This window comes from Trichomycterus rosablanca, chromosome 18 (assembly GCF_030014385.1).
Source record: "Trichomycterus rosablanca isolate fTriRos1 chromosome 18, fTriRos1.hap1, whole genome shotgun sequence".
Taxonomy (NCBI): Eukaryota; Metazoa; Chordata; class Actinopteri; order Siluriformes; family Trichomycteridae; genus Trichomycterus; species Trichomycterus rosablanca.
In genome coordinates, this window is record NC_086005.1 from 25,754,145 (window position 1) to 25,775,149 (window position 21,005).

Genomic DNA, 21,005 nt, shown 5'->3' on the forward strand with positions numbered 1-21,005 from the left:
TTAGCTGGTATTTTTATCTGGACATAAAACAGCTAAAGAGAACCGATGAACAGCCTGAACAAAAATAACTTCTCAAATCCTAAATAAGTCAAATGTATCAGAACAGCTTTGTAGTTCAGGAACAATTTGGAAAACATATTAAAATACATTCTATTTTACGTATTACAAAGTGTAGGCACATCTGTATATCCTCTTCTGTATTAAACATCCACATATCCACCATACATTTATATACACAATGCACCATACAGATGTTACACACACATTCAACATAGGTATCACACACAAGATATCTTTGTATTATATACCATTAACACATTACACTTTCTTTCAGAGTAAGTGAGCTGCCATCAAATCCAAGTAAAAGCATTTTTATGCATTTATATCACTTAAGTTATGAACGACTGAACTGTTAAGCATTAAAAATCACAAGCAAGCTGTTTTATGTCAGTATATAGAAACATGCAGTCAGACACAATATAGCTTCCGTTTGTGATTTTACTGTGTAATGGTTCAGTTGCTCATGATTTAAATAATGTAAAAGCATTAAAAATCTGCTTGGCTTCAGACCAACCTTGTATACAATCTACTGAATGCTGAACTGGTTCTGCTCACAGTGTTTTTGTTTATCTTACTCCTCTACATTACATGTCATGTTCACGACAGTATAATGACTTGATGTGAAACTGACATGTTTTTTATTTTAATAGGACGCTGTAAGCTTGTCTGTCATCAGTTCATAGAAATAAAAATATTTCAACATCTATACCTATTATAAACCACAGATAAAAATATACAGATCTGTCTCAGCCACATTTGTATACAGATTTGTATTATGCACTACCTACATCCACGTTATTCACCACAGCTGTATAATACACAAGACAAACCTGTATTTTGTGCTACAGAATGTGTATTATACACTGCACAAATCTGTATCATATACTACACGCATCTGTCCTCCACGCCAGCCTTGCTGTCATTTTTTCTGTGGTTAACCAGCGTTCTTGTATAACACAGCCATCATGCTCGCTTGCTGAATCTAGAGTTATTTTTCCCCAGTGCTTCCTCGTGCCACAGACGCAGCCAACCTGCACTGTTACGGTGAGGCAGGAACACCAGGAGCCTCGTAAATATTCAGCTCGCAGAGCTCTGAGAGAGACCATAATTCCAAGGTCACTTTGGCCATCGGCTGTGAGCAAATGCAGAAACTGCTTTTCTTTTGTCTCTGTCCTTTTTTCAGAAGGGATGCATTTTCTAACAGAAAAGGATGCACTCTGTCCTTATGTACTTTTTTAACCAGTCTCAAAAAAGTACTTTTTGGAGTGCTATAAATCGAAGAGTGTTCCTAAATTTAAAGTGTCAAGAGCCTGCACTATTTTCTTTTTATTGTCTCCACACAGACTTCTTCTATTTCGTTCCTCATCTTCACCCTTCATTTCTCATCTCCTGCCCTTTTTCATTCTCCCACACGTCCCTTAGCACCACAGGCAAGGAAATGTTATTGTAAACAACACATTCAAGCCGAGAACATTCAATAAAGAATCAATTTTGGGTCATGTGGCACCTCAAACCACTAGCCTAAGGGTTTGGGGAAGAGTAAAGCGCAGTGTGTATATGTGCGTGCGTGATTGTGGAACCGTTATTCAGCTTGCATCATGCCCTCTACGAGCCCTCCCTGCGAAACCCACAGGACCTCGGCTCTGTAATTAGAGCGAGCCCCATTACAGCAGGCTTACAATAGCCTAAAGAGCCATCCGGGTGGACTGGATCTGAATTCATTAGCATGTCATATTCCAGCTCTCCGTCTGTCAGAGATAGCCAGGCTGCGAGATCCTACTTTTTACTGCTTAATTTAACACGTGCAGAATGATCAAAACGAGGTGCAGATTCAGAACCTACAGGGCACTACGAGTTCTAAGCGCAGGTTAGAGCGCACTTCGTGAAGCGTGTGTGCGCTCAGGGAAAAGGAGACAGAAGAAGGGAGGGGGGGTCAATAATGGGGCACCTACAGGGCTATACTTCCTCGTGTCTGTCATGCTTGGCCAGCATAACTGTCACACTGACACTCAATTAATAAAAAATGAAGAATGTGTTATACGAGCTGCCTCTGGCAGGAGACAATAATATCCAGTAGAGAAGAGAAATTGAAAGTGAGAGATAGGCAGAGCAAGAGAGAGAGAGAGAAAGAGAAAGAAGATACTTAAAATCAGTAGGGATTAAACATACAGTATTTGTCAAATATATCGAAAAGAAATGACAAAATGCATCACTGTACGAAGGTTATATGTAACTGTAACTATAATATGTATATATATACATATATAAACATCAATGTATATCATTTCAACCTATCCATAATATTTTAATGGACACCTTAAAGTAGCTTTAGTTATAGAATTTATGATCCAGCTGAATTAAGCAGCCGTTGGAGGTGTACTCACACCTTTCCTAAAATGTCTTACCTGAAGGCCTCAATAACGTAAGAGGTAACAGCAGCACCGCCCTCATGAGCATTGGGTTGCCAGGTCAGTGTCACACTGTTGCGTGTCACATCCGTCACAACTGGCTTGTGAGGTGGCCCGGGTAGCTGGTAGGGCTCAGACGCAGGAGCCATGGTCATGTCTGCGCTTTCTGTAACACATACAATGATTACAAACGCTAGTACAGTTTTTAAACCCATGTAAAAGCTTGCTGTGCAAATTGATTTGACCATGTTTAACTGAGGATACTGCACTGCTAACCCCACATTACACAGCAACAGGAAGTGTTTCTACAACTGAAAAAGCAGATCAGAGCAGGTGTGTGTTTAAGTGCTCACCTTTCACAGTAAGTACTCCACTCCAACTGGTCTCACCGCTGGAGCTCGAGGCAACACAGGTGTAGACCCCCGAGTCAGTTTCCTAGCAACAACAGCATCAGGTTCAGCATTCTTATTGATACACAAGGGCGCTAAAAGCTTGCGGTCACATTGAGATCACACTCTTCGTTCATCAACGTCTACCTCTTTACGCTGCTGTCTGTCGATTACCATAAACGGCTAGAAAGGTTGGTGCACGGACAGAATGCTCCATCCCAGTTCTGGCACGAAGGCACAGTATGTAGCAAATGTATCTGACCTCCAGCTATACGATTATCAAAAGGTCAAAGACAAGAGTAGTTTTGAAAAATTAACCATTAACTGCTTTATTCTGGTCAGGGACACGGCTGGAATCACTGGCCGCAAGGCACAAACACCCTGGACAGGGTGCCAATTCATCGCAGGGCTTTGGTCATCCTCTCCTCAGACACAGCCAATAATATTCGTGTAGATGTGCGACTGGCCGATCCGGGTTCAGATCTCAGTGGTGGTGGCCTAGCACAATAGGCCACCCAAGTTCCCTAACTGATTAACATCAATTATTATTTTTTAGCTTCTATTTATTTGTTTTTCCCCATTTTCCCCATTCCCTGTTTGTTTATCTGCATTTTCACCCAATTCAGTCATATCTAACTGGAGCTTATCTCTCTCATCACTGCTGCCAACCCCACTCTCAATAAAGGTGCGCTTCTTACTGCCTTCTAAAGGTGCGCTTCTACCTTCTAAACATCTAATATTTTTTGAAATTGGGGTGCAGAAATGCCTAAAATAAATTGTACTTATATTGCTCTGGTGGTGCAGCGGTAAAATACACTAGCCCACGCGTGCTGGGATCCAGTTTTCGAATCCCCCAGAGGTGCTATCAACCAGTCAAGCGTCTACAAACAGACATGATGACTGGTGATGGATACCCCACGATGGATCCGCGTCCTGTCCGACACCTAAACATCACATCTAAAATCATGATCATCAGCCTGTACTCTTCTACAAAGGCTTCAAGACTTAGTAGTTTTAAAACACAGCTGTAGGGACTTGCATGCAGATTTGCTTTTCACTACTTTCTGCATATGCATGATGGTTTTAGGCTAAACCCATCATGCACTCTGTGTGAGATGATGGCAACCCAACCCATGAAGCTTTTCCTTTTTTTATGCTATAACAACTTTTACTCTCAGTTCTGTTCTGTCAGTGTGTGTGGTCCGCTACTTCTCCACTGAGCTGTTGTTGCTCCTAGATATTTGAACGTCTTCTACTACTATTTACTACACTGTGTGTTCACCAAGAGAAGAAACGAGGCGACGCACATGGAAGGTGAGACCTATTAAATTTTAATGCCGTGGCTAAAGGGTTAGAATCACGGCTGAAACTGCTTACACCAGATCTAATAGTGCTGACAAGTCACGGACACTTCGTACAACTCAGAGGTCACACACAGAGACACACGGCCATGCATGATGACACACCTGAGACGCATTGTCCACAGCCAGCCTAATGTAATAATAATCTGCAGGAACATCATATGTTTAACCTGGACCTTACGGCAAGCGTGAGTATTTTTTGTGTGTATAACATTGTGCAATAAAAAAGGAAATAAAAAATCATGATATTAAATTGTTCGATTAAAATTGAGCAAAATTAACAGCGCTTGTGCATGTGGACAGGTCAGACCAGGTCAAGCGTCCAGGGTCTGGTATTTTAGTTTGCACTGGTGCAGGTAGTAGCCTGGTTAAGTGCAGCACAATTATATAAAGAAGAGGTTTGGCGTTCTGGTACGATATCAAATCAGCTCAGCTGTTCTGTACTGTTGTGCAATGAGCACAGTTTTATAAGCTAACAAGATTGTACCTACACTAGATTTTAATTTCTACTACACTACTACAACTAATATGCATTACATGCTGGTCTCCTGGTTGCTCCTAGGTTTAGGTTGACCACCATGGGTGGTAGATCATTTAGTGTTGCTGCCCCTACACTGTGGAACTCTCTTCCTCGCCCTCTTCGTCTCTCTTCCTCTCTCGCTGAGTTTAAATCTCTTCTAAAAACGTTCTTGTTTACTCAGCACTTTCACTCGTCTTCTTCTGTTTCTGTTTGATCGTGTTTGTGATTATGATTCCTATGTAGAGCGTCCTTGGGTACTATAAAAGGCGCTAAATACGTTGAATTTATTATTATTATTATACAGATATTTACATTTACATTTTTGGCATTTAGAAAACGGCCTTGCTCAAGAGCCCAACAGTGAAAACCTGGCAGTGGTGGGCTGGAACCAGTGACCTTTTAATTACTAGTTCAATACCTTAACTGCTAGGCTACAACTGCATTATACACATACTAAAGAAATGAATATAATTCTACAGGGAAATAAAATGATGGTGGTGGTAACTAATTTCAAGGTACATATGCAGTAAAAGAGGTTGACAAATGTCTTCCTTTAACCTGCTACTCAGTAGAGTCCACCGATTACAGAAAAGAGCTGCTGAGAGTACAGGAGCCTGTAAAGAGTACACGACCTCTGTGTGTCTCTCTGCACAGCTGAATGAGAATTTCATTACTGGCTGTGTGATTGTTAATCTTTGCAGGCCACAATCAATTAACCCATCATCCTCTATCACTGTAGCTTCTGCCGCTCAGGTAGGCGCACGCATGCCCACACACGGAGTTAAATCAGTAGATAGACTCGTTACAGTTTTATTGAGCAGGTTTATTATTGTGTGTCTCGGCCGGCTGACAGGCTTCGTCAGCTGCAAAGCAAATCTGCTCTGCTAATGAAATGTTTCCTGTCCATTAGTTGTCGATTTGAACAGCCCACGTCGGGGCCCTCCATTGATCGAAGTGTTAGGCTTGCTGTGGATTCGACATTTCGTGTCTGTACGTTCTGCTGCCGTGGAAGACAGAAGACTGGAATGCTGAGACGCTACACAGGCCGAACTGTACAGCAGGTGAGCGGTATCAGAGCCGCCCGTCCGTGTGTTTTCGACGCCGATGGAACAGCATATGGCCGCTGTCAGATCAGACAGCTAACGGTAAACCCAGACACGCGGAAGCATTCTGCTTTGAAAGTGCACATATGCTAACGTCTCTAGGGTATCAGCTCTTCAAAGTATGAAGCATGTGGACATTCACACACACACACACACTTAGTACCTGTAGGGTTGTGATTTGTAAGGTGCCATTCTCCATCAAACTCATGCGCTTATCATTTCCCAGGATTCTCTGACTGTCTCGCTCCCACTGGATGCTGGGTACGGGGTTTCCCATTACGTAGCACTGCAGTTGAGCGGTGGTACCCGGGGAGAGCGTCTGGTTAGCCGGGCCTTGCCGGATGATTGGAGGGACCCGATCAGATGGAGCTAAAATCAAGCAAAAAAGAAGGTATATGTGAGGTATGTTGCTATGCTGGGAATTTAAAGTGGTGCAGAATGTTCTATAATGTCATTAAACTTTGTGTCCATATCAACAAGACTAATTTGAATCAACCATTAACAAGAACATAAACCAGTGGTACGCCAGCCAAGGGGTCACAACCCACCCAAGCCAAAAAAAAACAAAACAAATTTCAACAGATACATAAAGAAATTAGCTTGCACATAAACGCCCCCTTCTGGAGACTTTACGTTACACCTTGTAAACCACTGTGGGACCAGATTGCCACCATTTTCATTAAGCATATTTTGTTTTGTGTTTTGATGAATTTGATGTTTTGATAAATCTGATGTGTTTTGAACACTTTGGACAGCGCGCCAACCCGTCGCAGGGCTCGGACATAGCCAATCATGTCTGTGAAGATGTCCGTCCAGTCAATAGCACCGCTGAGACTCAAACCCAGAGCTCAGCAGTGGCGGGCTAGTGTGACAGGCACCCGAGCACCCCCAAGTATCACTATGGACAATTTTATGCATTGCCATGATTAGACCATAGCAATGGAAATACAATCGCTGGAGAGACGGATCCCACTTTACCATCTGGCAGTTTGATGGAAAAATGCAGATTTACAGCTGCAAAAAGAACGCTACAGTTGCTACCAGAACACAATCTGAAACTATTTTTGGAGAATGAATAATGAGCTGGAGCTACCTTTCTTTTCATCATTTGAGGACAAACCAATTCCATAAAGAAACTGAAGATGGAACTATCCATCAATGCCCATCAAAATCGCTATCTTTTGTAAGTGAATGGGAGTGAATCCTTGCAGTTATGCTACAAAATGTATTTGAAAGCCATATATAAAAAGCTGTACCTCTTATAGGAGCAAAGGAGCCTACTGTTTTTGCCCCACAAGCACATTTGCTGTAGTATAAAAGTAGCCACACTGTCCTGATTGCAAATACATTTAAAAAGGTTCAAAACCACCAGCCGCCTGCAATTGAAGTTCTGTGATGTATCTGCAGAGCCAAGCACAAGTTACAGAGAGTGGAAACTTTTAATCAAACCAATCCATTTGTTTCGCTTTAGCTCGTCTCTCTGCAGTCCTGATCCGAGACCTAAAATAATGTAGCACTAAGCAGGACAGTAAAAGCTTTCGCAGTGCTAAGACCCATTAGATCATTACTATAGATTTCAGTGTGAGGCGGCCTGATGGAGCTGGGGAAAAAAACTGTGATCGTTAGCAGCAATTATCGACTCGCCTGAGTTATTAAACAGCAAGAGGCAAGACGTATCTGAGCACTCGGGCATCTTGTATAAGATTTTTAGAATGAATTATGAGTTTGGGAGCATCGCTGCAGTGCATTACTACAGGATCCACATTATTCTTTACACCCAGTAAGCATGGCTTCGGTACAGGACGTCGTGTACTGTAGGTGTGTTATTATTCAGCTCTATTTTTAAATGTGCTGTGCAAAGACTCTGCAGGCTTAATTCCAAATGCATTATTTATCAACAAATGGTTCCTCTGTTGACCTACAGGCTTTAATATACACTAGCCTTGTCAGTTACTGTGAGATTTAGGATTCTGTCCTTCTCAACGCTAGATGGTAAATAGAGTTGTACATTGTGCAGTACGTTCTGCTTAGTCCCGAAGCGCCACAATATTTCATACTTATATCCTCATATTCAACACAGTAATACAACCACAAAAGTAAGACGTGTGCTTGGGTGGCGTAACGGTCTTATGTGCTACCACAACACAGCGGAGTGCTCCAACAACAGCACAACACAACTGGCCGTGTTTGAGGGAGGGAGTGTCGAACATGGTCTCATTCTGCTATTTCCGAGTGGCCGAGTGGTTTGGCGTGGCTCTCCGTACGCTATACTGCTCTGTGTGGGAACACTGGGCGGCGATAAAAAGTGGTCGCAGACCGGACACAACTCAGAGGGACATGTTGATCAGATTGAGGGTTGTGTAAGCAGCAGTAGGTTCACTATTGGAACTGGAATTGAAAATGACTACATTGGGAGATTTGGACCTGCTGCTTCTCTAGACTAAGCCAGATGTAGCCACTGGAAACAAAAAACAATTAGGGTATAGACTGGCATTACCATTAAGCTACTGAATGCTTGCATCTGCCTGTTAATAAAGCTTCGGTGTCTTAAGTACTTGCTTACATCTAATGTAATATTCAATAGCTCTATCAGTAACCTTTACATTTACAAGTACATTTAGAGAAGTATTGTCCTTAGCTCAAGAGTTCTGGGTCGATAATCCCATTTTACAAGCTGCTCGCTTAAAAAAAAGAATATACAGAGAAATAAAGACAGAAGGAAGGTAACAAACATCATGTCATGTAGCAACCAGTGTTTTGAGAGCTACACTCCAGTTTTTCGTGGCAAACATGTTGCAGGAGTGGGAGATTTACATAAGCCTTACACGTACACAAATGATACATAAACAGTTTATCTGTCACAGAGGAGCAGGATGAGATGGCAAGCGCTGCCAGGTTATTTGCATAGCCTGACGAGAGGTTGTCCTCTTTGATTTTGTCTCCCCTGCCTTCCAGTGCCTGCTCGTTCGAGGACGAGAAAGTGTTTAATGTGGAATGGCTTTGAAGAGGTTTTAATTCATTTGAAGGCAGGGAAATTGAAGCGCGCCAGGCGAACGGTTCAAATGCAAATAAAATATATTGCTCAAATGTCTGTGATAAGGTCGGGGAAAATAATGCAATTACATTTATACCTGCAATCCTAATGTAATTAGACTGATATTAAAATAGCAGTCCACAGTTAGCAGCACTGTATAGGGGTAAAGGATTATACATGAGGGCGTAGATACTAATATACACAGAGAATCTAATAAGGAAAAAGGCTTTGGTGCGGGTTCCTACCATCCTCCACTTCTAGTAGGGCTTTTGTCAGGACGCTTCCTGCTACGCTGATGGCCTGGCAGATATAATACCCAGAATCCTCTCGGTGGACATCGCTGATGGTCAGCTCACCACTCAGGGACACAGAGAAGCGGCCTGATTGTGCTGGAGGCTGGCTGGGGAACATCAGGATCTACAAAAATTCAGAATGGCAGAATACATCACAAACTTAATTACGGTAATGACAATATCAAACCCTGAATCTACATTTTTACTATGTAGTCTAATTACTATAAGCATACTAAACCACAAATACATTTTAGGCTGTATTATCTGATCAACATTTTAGACTGAACATTATAAGGAACCAGATGGTCATTTTTACCAAAGTTGGATTTATCTACACTGATAATAGAGCATATAGTGAAATTACATACCTCAGGTTGCAATACAACAATATCAGCATAGAAAAATGACTATACAACTTTACTAGCATAAACAGATGACTGTACTAGCTTACCAGTGTAAACAGGTACTACATTACACCTACAGTGAAGGTAGGTGATTATAATGTGTTACCAGCATAAACAGATGACTATACTACATTACCAGTGTAAACAGATGACTATACTACATTACCAGTGTAAACAGATGACTATACTACATCACCAGTGTAAACAGGTACTATAATACACCTACAGTGTAAGCTGGTGCCTATACTGTGTTACCTGCATGACCCTCTCCAGTGCACCAGCTTAAACAAGTGTTTTATTTTTACGTTGATCATACCAACATAAACAAATGAACTACTTCATCAGTGTAAACAGATGACTATACTACATTACCAGTGTAAACAGATGACTATACTACATTACCAGTGTAAACAGGCACTATATTACACCTACAGTGTAAGTCAGTGGCTATACTGTGTTACCTGCATGACCCACTCCAGTGCACCAGCTTAAATAAGTGTTTTATTTTTACGTTCTTAATATCATCATAAACGAATGCACTACTTCATCAGCTGTAAACAGCTGGCCGTACAATTTTACTTTAGATGTTCATACTATTTCACCACTGTGAACACTCTGAACCAATGTAGGCCGATGATTGTAATAACTTTCAAGCTCAAAGGACAGGAAATTAATACGGCTCAATTCAATAACTATGATAAAATCAGCTTTGATACTAATTTTACGGATTAAATCAAGACATCCCTACTAATGTACTAATTACGACCTATAAACATGTTAAACAGTCCTCTAAAACTCCACTTTCTAATGTCAGTTATGTGTTTTATGTGATCCCATGAATATAAGCAAAGACATACAAGAAAGAAAGACAATAGCGTGGCTAATGCTCTGATTTACATTTGAAAGATTCTATAACAATGTGGCTTGGATGTAAATTCTGCATGACCACTCAGATTTATGTACACATTAAAGAACAATGGCCATCTCATCTCTTGGTTAAGAGTTTATGTGTGTAGGGTGTCAGAAAAAACAGGGGTCACACACAAAGGGCTAAGGATAAGAAGCCTTCCTCAGACACAAGAGCAGAACGTGGACATCTGCTGCATTGTCTGAGCTAGCTAGAGGGGATGTGTGTGTGTGTGTGTGTGTGTGTGTGCATATAAGTGTGTGTGTGTGTAATGATTCATTTTCGGGGATTATTTACTGACCCCCTCATTCTAGCCCTATGAAGCTGAGTGTCAGTTCTGTTAGCCCTTATGTGAGCTCCACCTCACACTGCCTGGAGAAACAAACCCAGAGAAGTTCACGCTCTGCAAATATAACATATAACACTGTGTATATAACATCACCAACTCTATTTTGTGATACACATCTGTAAAATAAGATGGAACATCACAGAAGGAATGACTTGTAGGACTGGTTTTATATTCCCCAGGTACTTTTCTTCATTTGTTCTTCATCTGTACATAAACTGGTTAATTTCATTGCATCTGGAGCTCAAAAGCTCAAAATAACGTTTGTGTCTTTTATCAGGCATGTAAGATGTAACAACTTTCACTTCCACTGTGAACGGCTTGCAAGTTTTGTGACATTCGTACATCACAGCTCGCCTTTGTAAGAAGACGGGAAGCTAATTTAAGCATCTGTTTAATCCATATTTTCAACATCTTATTTAATTTCATGCAAAAGTTTGGGCATCTTTGGTCAAATTTCACATTTCGTACATGTTTTGCCATTAAATTAAATTTTATGGTCCACCAGTTTCACCAGAATCACTGGGCGCAATGCAGAAACACACCCTGGACTGGACGCCAATCCATCTTGGGATATACGTCACCAATCATCGTGTCTGTATATCCAAACCCTATATCTTAGAAATAGGGGGTTTACCGTAATCTACCACTACACCCCCCTGATGTCCAATGTGTAGATATTTTAAGTAAAAACAAGGTAACACATCCATTACAGAGAGGAATCCGTGGCAGGTTTTTGACAGTTTTAGTGCATTTTTCATTTGCTTAATTAAACATACTGGAAACAAGACACAAAAAACGTTTGCTCATGCCACATTCAATTTTTTTAGTTAATACAGCAAGTAAGCAGTAATTGTAGCAGCATTAAAGCCTCCACTGTAAAATAGGATTATAATAAGATGAGATGAATCATAAAATGCAATTTTAGACTAATTAAAACTTTTAATTAGCGGCAGGCACCCTGTTTATGTAACCTATTTTTATCTATAGAAGAATTATCATCGTTATAGTCTGTGGCTGTTTTAAAGGCACATAATCATGAGAAAAGCATGATCAGTGTAGAAAGTGAGTTATATCTTATGTAGCTATAACTATAATATACATTTGGCTTAGAAAACTTTGATATTAAACTTAACGTAGCATGTTTCACAGATAAAGAGATGGTCGCAGAGATGGTCTTTACGATCCTAGATACCTTCTTAAATAAAACTGCTACCCTTGGTTTACATTTGCTTACCTGGCTTCCTTCTTTCTGCCAGAATACAGCAGGCGGTGGGTTTCCTTTAGTGCCACACAGGAAGGTGACTGTGCGCCCGAGAGCAGAGATCTGATCCCGGGGCCGAACAACAATCTGTGGAGGAACTGCAAACCGAAGAAAAATACATGTTAGATGGATTATTCAGGATTATTTAGAGATATTCCATCAATAAACAATGTCTCTTTGGAACTATTAATGTAGCTTCTAAAACCCTAAGTGTTAACATTACTACAGTAGAAGTATCCATCCATAAAAAAAATGTGTAACACTGTGTGTTATGTTATTTATTAATTAAGTATTATAATTCACATTTCCATCTGGACCCTCGAATCATCTTATTTTGATACGAAGTCACAAAGGTTAAAATTAGGAACAGGATTCACGCTGCCATTCCTGGTTTGAATCTATACACATCATAGTGATTTCAATTTAGATTCCTATTTTAGACCTATTTTGAAATTCACAGGGGAACTTAGGTAACCTTGAGCATGATTGAACCCTTATTTTATGACTTTATATCAAAATGAGATGTGATTCATGGGTCCAGTTGAAAATGTGAATGATACATGAGTATGCAACATCACAACAATACACCAACCAGGCATAACATTATGAGCACTGACAGGTGAAGTGAATAACACTGATTATCTCTTTATCACGGCACCTGTTAGTGGGGGGGATATATTAGGCAGCAAGTGAACATTTTATCCTCAAACTTGATGTTAGAAGCAGGAAAAATGTTTGACGAGGGCCAAATTGTGATGGCTAGACGACTGGGTCAGAGCATCTCCAAAACTGCAGCTCTTGTGGGGTGTTCCCAGTCTGCAGTGGTCAGTATCTATCAAAAGTGGTCCAACGAAGGAACAGTGGTAAACCGGTGACAGGGTCATGGGCGGCCAAGGCTCATTGATGCACGTGGGGAGCGAAGGCTGGCCCGTGTGGTCCGATCCAACAGACGAGCTACTGTAGCTCAAACTGCTGAAGAAGTTAATGCTGGTTCTGATAGAAAGGTGTCAGAATACACAGAGCATCACAGTTGCAGGGCTGTTTTGGAAGCAAAAGGGGGACCAACACAGTATTAGGAAGGTGGTCATAATGTTATGCCTCATCGGTGTAAATCTCATTTAGAGTTGCAGTGACTTTTAACAGACATGAGAGTCAAACCACTCCGTAAAGTCTTCTCTAGCACATCCCAAAAACTCAATGTGGTTTGGATTCGGGCTTCTACACAGACACGATTGGATGAACAGCTTAGCCAACGTATTCTCACTGCCCAAGCTCAGAGAAAAATAAGCAGGGTTGCAATAGGAAGGGCATCTGGCACCGTGCCAAATCAGGTATGCAGACCAGAATGATCCACTGTTGTGACCAGTAAAATACAGGAGCAGCTGAGAAAAGAAAAAATGATCCTGTGTCGGCACCCGGCCGGTTTATTTAAGATTCGAATTTGGATTAAACTGCTTTGCCACCCATGCGGCACAAAGATTTCCCAATATATTTGCTGCTGGTGTAAACATATAATAATACCGCTGCTGTTCATTTTACCCAAAATAATGAAAAAGGCTTAAAGAGCAGGTTTTATATCTCTCGCTCTCACACAACCTCCAGAACACACGGCAAAATAGTGGACTCGTGATCAAAAAAAGCACTTCTCTACTGGGAGATGTGTGGGCTGTGAGCAGAGCTGTTAGCTCTGTGTGTGTGTGTGTGTGTGTGTGTGTGAGTGTGAGTGTGTGTGTGTCATAACAAGGCAAACACCACTGATAGCCTGTGGGACTAAACAACCAGCCCAGATCAGAAAGAGTGTTTGGTTCAGCAGATTATTCCTCCCAGGGTGGATTTTATGTACTAAAAGGGGCTTGGAAGTGAAAAATGGGATGAAATTCCTGAGAGCTTTGAGAACAGTTAAGAAGTAAAATGTTTATTTGTTTTATTATTCTAAGCATCGTCACAATCACGCTAGCTAGCATCAGAAATCTCTCTGTGGTTTCTGCTTAGCCATCACTATAAGCCCGATCGATGCTTTTCTAGTGGCTGCTGCTTTGAAACTTTAAATTGGCTTGCAGGCGACTGTAGAGAAGCCTATCGTGACGAACTGTGCCATGCGTGGGCAAAAGGAACCTTCGCTAACCCCTTTTCTGAGTGATCTCCTTGTGGACTCCTTGTATTGATGAAACTCGGATCTTCAGCGCAGGCGTGTGAATATGTGATGCTGCCGCCTCTGACCTACGCAGGCTAATTGATTTCTCCTCCGCACACGCTTTAGAGTGAGCGTCCGGCTCTGATTCCTTACATTAAAACTAAAGCACGGCATTCTCCTTAGCTCAGTCATTTAGATCTCGCATTTCAAAGCGAAGCATCAGGTCAGCGTGCATCAGAGCTAATGTAACCGATCAGATCAGATCTCGCAGCCTTTTCCTGCACGTCCTGAACGTCCAACACGAGTTCTCTTTAACACAGCCGACAGCTGCTTTTACCGGCTTCTTTAGTGGTCGGCGAAGGCGTAGGTCGTCACTGCGACACAGCTTGCAGGCGTGAAGCTTGCTGATTTGGAATGAAGTCAAACAGAGAGGTGGGGTACTGAGGTCACGTGTGCTGATTAAGCAAAAGGGTCAAATCTAAAACACAGGCCTTCTCTTTTCAGTTAAAGAGCAAGCAAATGAATTTTGATTCTTCAGCTGTCAGTGAGCATTTCCGTATAGATTCTATTATTCCCTCTCTTAGAATTAGCATTAACAGCTTTTCCGACCGGGCTACATCGGTTATATTGTCCTGTCTCAGCTGAGCTGATGCAATCACAGTAATATTTATGTAATTCTTTCAAATCTAATGTAAAAAGACCGACAGTAACAGCATAATCAAAGCTGTTTGCAACTACGTGCAAAACCAAATGACGAAAAGAGAGATTAAAGTCAGTTACAAAGTGAATAAGGAAATGAAATTATTAAACCGAGCGCACACTCCAGCTCATGCGCCTGCATTCATAAAATATATGGAATTCTAAACAGAAAAACATTGTGGCTCGTGGCTGTGATCAATAATTAGCAGGTAAGGAATATTTTATAGATTACGAGATGAAAGAAGACTGGGTTATGTGAGGTATAAAAATACAGACGCTAAACCAGCCTCTCGTGGATCTGGGTATACTAACAAAACTTTAAAACAAACGTCGCACTTAAATGGGTCAAATTGTGACTTTAAATTGTCTAAAATCTGTGAACTGTTTGCTATGTTAAGATGTCTTAATCAAACACACACATAAGTGAGAGGATAGTGACATTTCTAATAGCAACAACTGAACCACCTTAAAATTGCATTTATATGTAGGGCCTAAGAATGTTTCTTATTGGTTGCCCTCCATACCAAGCTTTATTTATTTATTTATCATTTATTTATTAGGATCATGACATACAAGTTTAATGGGGCAAGCTGTAGCCTAGTGGTTAAGGCACTGGACTAGTAAACAGAAGGTCGCTGGTTCAAGCCCCACCACTGCCAGGTTGCTGCTGTCGGGCCCTTGAGCAAGGCCCTTAACCCTCAATTGCTCAGACTGTATACTGTAACTGTAATGTAAGTCGCTTTGGATAAAAGCGTCTGCTAAATGCCGAAGATGTAAGATGACAGATGTAATGTTAAACACAGTCATGGACAATTTTGTATCCTCAATTCACCTCACTCGCATGTTTTTGTACTGTGGGAGGAAACCGGAGCTCCCAGAGGAAACCCACACAGACACGGGGATAACATGTGACTCTATACCAAGCTTTAAACCTCTTGCCTCTTGCCAGTAAGCGAGAGGTTTACAGATAGTCTTTCCATGGCTAAGAAGCCACACATGTTCAATGCCATAAATGTCTTTTTGCCTATGCCCTGTTATGTTTAATTGTGTAGTTTTTTGTCTGTCTTCCCTTGTGTAATTTGTGTAATTTGTAAATTGTAACTTGTAATTGTGTAATTTGTAAAGTACTGTGACACTGCAATTTCCTTCGGGATCAATAAAGTGTTATCTTATCTTATCTTAAATGGACTAATGAGGTGTAAAACACACTGCTGTTGGCCTCTGCAGCAATGCTGCGTTGAGTTTGGTGTTGGTTTAAAAAAAACTTGACTGGCCTGCAAAGATCCCTGACTTTACCCCTGGATATAGTGCAATGCTAATTATAATCAGGCCCAACACCAATTCCAATTACTAATGTTAGCCTAGTGGGTGGTGCTGTGGATTGCCAACTTGAATTGCTGTGCCATGCAACCACTGCTGGGCGGACAGAGAATTTCATTGTACTGTACATGTGTGCATGTTTATATGACAAATAAAGGCACTCCATCTTCACTAGATTATCCTTACGAGTGAAGTCTGTTATAGCAGTAAAATCATTTTTCCTAGAAATGTGACACAAATTGATCCACATTAAAATTTTCAGAATTTAGCAGACAATATTATCCAAAGCGACGTACAGTACTGTGACAGTTTACAATCTAAGCAATTGAGGGTTAAGGGCCTTGCTTAAGGGCCTAACAGTGACAACCTAGCAGTGGTGGGGCTTGAACCGCTTACTAGTCCAGTACCTTAAACACCAAGCTACAACTGCACTAAGCTGACACACACGTGGCTCACTGTTGTCATTCTCACCCCTAAACACAGGTCACAAAACATGAATCTGCTCTGTCATGGTGTGTCTACACATTAACACTCACTCCCTCAGGGCTGGCCAGAAGTTAACACCTTTAACACAAACATAAACCCGAGACAAAAGCACCCGATCATCCAGACATCGTGCAGCACAATGCCATCTATCTTTTCCAGTACTCAAGAACGAGCTTAAATCAAAACCATCAGATCATAAGCTGCAAGGAACAGACCACTGAGTTGGAACCCCCGATGGGATGACACTGACAAGGACTTGTCATGCTCCGGCGCTTGTACAGACAGACATAGTGAGAAGTGATGCTCTACTGAACACAACAGCAATTAAAATCTCTACATGCAATTAACATGAGCTACACGCTGCCACAAACATCAAACTAATATAGGTGCTCTGGCCTAATCAAACTGAAATATGCATCTGGATTTACTCGGCATTGCACGAGCTATACGGCGTTTACTGATTTATGTAGGACGATTTAATAATAATAATAACAACACAATAGCTCCCAGTTCTTCATCTATAGCTGTGCGCTAGTAAGGTCACACTGACTGGTTTTAAAATGAAGCTTTATTGCAGATTCACTGCCTCTGTAATGAGCTCAGAGAGTGTGCTGCCCAGCACAGCAGGCTTTATTCGGGTATAAACCCCGGTTACACTGGCTTATTCCACTTTTATTGTTCCCTGTTTTACGTATGCTAATGAAGAGGCTAGTTAAGGAAATGAGAGGGCCGGATTATTTCAGAACCTGCCACAGAGCGCAAGATAAATAAGATGCTTGACCGTTATCCCCATGTCTTCTTCTGTTACGCACTTTAACTTGCATTCTGTGCCACCAATTGCTTTATGAATTTTGAGTCTCATGGTTAAGAACATAGATTAATAATTTGTTTACTGCTAGAGTTTGGTTTAAAATATACTAATCTATATTAATTAAAGAAAGATCAGAAGGCCTTTAATATAACATGGGGTAAAAGCAAAGTTAATCCTTATTAATAGTCTATATTACTATACAGCCGATTTCACAGCACGTGGTTCTAATTTAAAGTTTGTTTGTTTGTTTATTAGGATTTTAACGTCATGTTTTACACTTTGGTTACATTCATGACAGGAACGGTAGTTACTCATTACACAAGATTCATCAGTTCACAGGGTTATATCAAACACAGTCTTGGACAATTTTGTGTCTCCAATTCACCTCACTTGCACGTCTTTGGACTGTGGGAGGAAACCAGAGGACCCGGAGGAAACCCACGCGGACACGGGGGGAACATGCAAACTCCACACAGAAAGGACCCGGACCGCCCCACCTGGGGATCGAACCCAGGACCTTCTCGCTGTGAGGTGACAGTGCTACCCACAGTGCCGCCTCTAATTTAAAGTAAAGCAAAACAGTTCCATTTTTGTAAAACAACAAGTATCAGTTTCTCTCCGCCAAGACTCTACGAGACTGGACTTTGAGCACAGTGGAAAGTGTTAAACACTGTTCAGATACTGAAGAGTTTTCTTTCATCCAGTAAAACTGATCATGTAAGAGTTACTTTACCTTACAAACTAATTTACCAGACAACTAAAGCACTAAATATCCAGTGTATGCTTACTTACTTAAGTCCAGATCTTCTACAGGCTTTTCTTTAGGCTCACATTTCTCATTCTGTGGCTTATACAAGCTGCTGACAGGGGCTGAACACAGTTATATTGGGGAGTTTATAAAGTACTGTTTTACACTAATCTGTTTTCTACCTTTTTTGTAAACTAAGAAATACAAAGTGCCAAAACAGAGCAGGGTTTTCTCTAGCTGCCAGTCATCATTATGTTTTCACCCTAATTTTCGCTCTTCACAAAGCCACACTCTCAAGGCTCAGGAGCCAAGAAACATTCTGCATGTTGACTTTATGCTATTTAAAAAGAATGTTACGGGGAAAACATAGAGCCAGACCTCAACGGCTTGTTCTAAAAAAAAACAAGAACTACAGTCAGGAACCTTGGCGTTAACATGTGATACTGATTTATCGCTTGTTTCCCGTAAAAGTGACATTTCTAAACTTGCGAATTATCATGTGCTATTCTAGCATGATTCTCAGAACTTAGTATCTAGAAAGTCGGATTTTATTTACCCAGGTCCTGATGAATTTACATTTAGCATTGTCCTCTTAAAGGCAACTGAAGCCCTACATATTTAGCCTATGCAAAGGAAATTTCACTGGTTCCAGATACATTATTAAGCCTTATAGATGTTTTAAATCCAGATTAAAAGCACTATACATATTTATAAATCCAGGTTAAAAACCTATTCAATATAACCTGCATTTTCTGTGGGTCTTTTATTTCATGTAACAAAATTGTACATATTTTTCTCTTTATCTTCTATCTTCTTTAACTTCTCATTTATTTCTTTTATTACGGCACTCTTTTATACTGCTTAATATAAATTAGTTCTAGCCGAGACACGCACAGCTTGAACGTTTTACACCACAGACTTAATTCAATTTGCAATCCTTTCAAATGAAACGACCTTTAAATTCAAATAATTAGAACAAAAAGTCCAACTACGTAATCTGATGTTGTGCTGCACCTGAAAAATATCAGCCTGTCCTTACCGATGTCCCAGATTGCCCTCAAATAACAGAAAAAAAAAGTGTCATGTAAGAGCTCTTATGTCTGCATTGCACGCATCTAGCTGACAGTTTTAGAAGTTTCGCTGTTACATTCAGTCTTGGTGCGCCTGGGGAGCGCAGCTTTGCAATCATCTCTTCTTTTCATCTTTCTATTGATCTGCTGCGTGCCTGTCGCTCGCTCTCTCCTCACTAACAGTCTCTTGTTCTCTCAGGGTCACACAGGAACGCTCAGGGTCGGCGCTGCACCGCGCCACATACAGAGCTCATTGTAAATCGTTTCAGTAAAGGCGGACGTGCACTCGGAAGCCCTTCCTAAGCAAAACTTTAGTGTGGGTAGTGTTTAGTGTATGTGCACTATGGTAAAGTGAAGGTCTCTGTGGTTAACAAACTCATATATGGGTAAGTATGCAGAACCTAAAGTCACCACTGAGTTAAATATATTACAGTATGAAATAAAGACTCTGGCTTGAAACGTATTACTTCTTTTTAAGGTCATAACCCTGTCGCATGCAATCACAATGAACCCATTTTCCCACATGCACACACACACACACATGCAGTATGATGAGATGGAATGGTACTTACGAGATGGGCCCACTAGAATGGAGGAGAGAATGAGGGGAAGAAAATGAGATGGATGAGATGAACATGTGTGACCCTGACTGCAGCTTCCATAGACTAAATAACAATCCTGTTAGACTCAACCCAACGAGAGCTCAAGAGCTCATCACTTATCCCCAATAAGGACATACGGCCTTATCAGGAAATAAGGAGGCTTGGGAGGGCCTTAATATACACTATATGGACAAAAGTTTGGACACCTGACCAGGAGCTTAATAGGCATCTTATTTTCTAAACAAATGTGACCTTTTCAAATGTGATAGCAGCCACCCTTCTGAGAAGGCATCTCACAAGACTTTGAATATGTCTGTGGGACTTTGTGCCAATTCAGTAAAAAAGGCATTTGTATGGCTGGGCACTGATGTTGGTTAAAAAAGTCTGCTGGACCAGAAAAGGGCTTTACCTTTACTGAAATGTTTGAAGAATATAATTTCCCTTATATAACTGATTTATTACCCCCGTTAGCAATTGCTGTGGCTGAAACACATGCATTAAGAAATGAAAAGGAATGTCCCAATACTTTTGTTCATATAGTGTATGACAACAAACGTTTAAAATGCATTTATTTTACTATAAACTTAAAAAGTCCCTCAGTAATAAAATATTAAGACTTTACCATAAAAAACATTGTTTCATATCTTGCAAATAACAACAGATAGATAGATAGATAGAGATAGACAGACAGACAGGTAGATAGATAGATAGATAGATAGATAGACAGACAGACAGACAGACAGACAGACAGACAGACAGACAGATAAACATATAGATAGATAGATAGATAGATAGATAGATAGATAGATAGATAGATAGATAGATAGATAGATAGATAGATAGATAGACAGATTATAGATAGATAGATAGATAGATAGATAGATAGATAGATAGACAGACAGACAGACAGACAGACAGACAGACAGATAAACATATAGATAGATAGATAGATAGATAGATAGACAGACAGACAGACAGACAGACAGACAGACAGACAGACAGACAGACAGATAAACATATAGATAGATAGATAGATAGATAGATAG

At 40.8% G+C, this 21,005-nt stretch overlaps 1 protein-coding gene across 1 annotated transcript in view; it reads right to left on the bottom strand.

Annotated features, from left to right (window-relative positions):
• robo3 (roundabout, axon guidance receptor, homolog 3 (Drosophila)) overlaps positions 1-21,005 on the bottom strand; it is a 93,935-nt gene that overhangs the window by 10,951 nt on the left and 61,979 nt on the right. The window contains exons 7-11 of the mRNA XM_063014609.1: positions 12,063-12,187; positions 9,121-9,292; positions 6,005-6,210; positions 2,822-2,903; positions 2,466-2,634 (exon numbers count right to left, since the gene is read on the bottom strand). Of these exons, the coding sequence (XP_062870679.1) occupies positions 2,466-2,634; positions 2,822-2,903; positions 6,005-6,210; positions 9,121-9,292; positions 12,063-12,187 (754 nt within the window). The remainder of the gene's footprint in view (positions 1-2,465; positions 2,635-2,821; positions 2,904-6,004; positions 6,211-9,120; positions 9,293-12,062; positions 12,188-21,005) is intronic.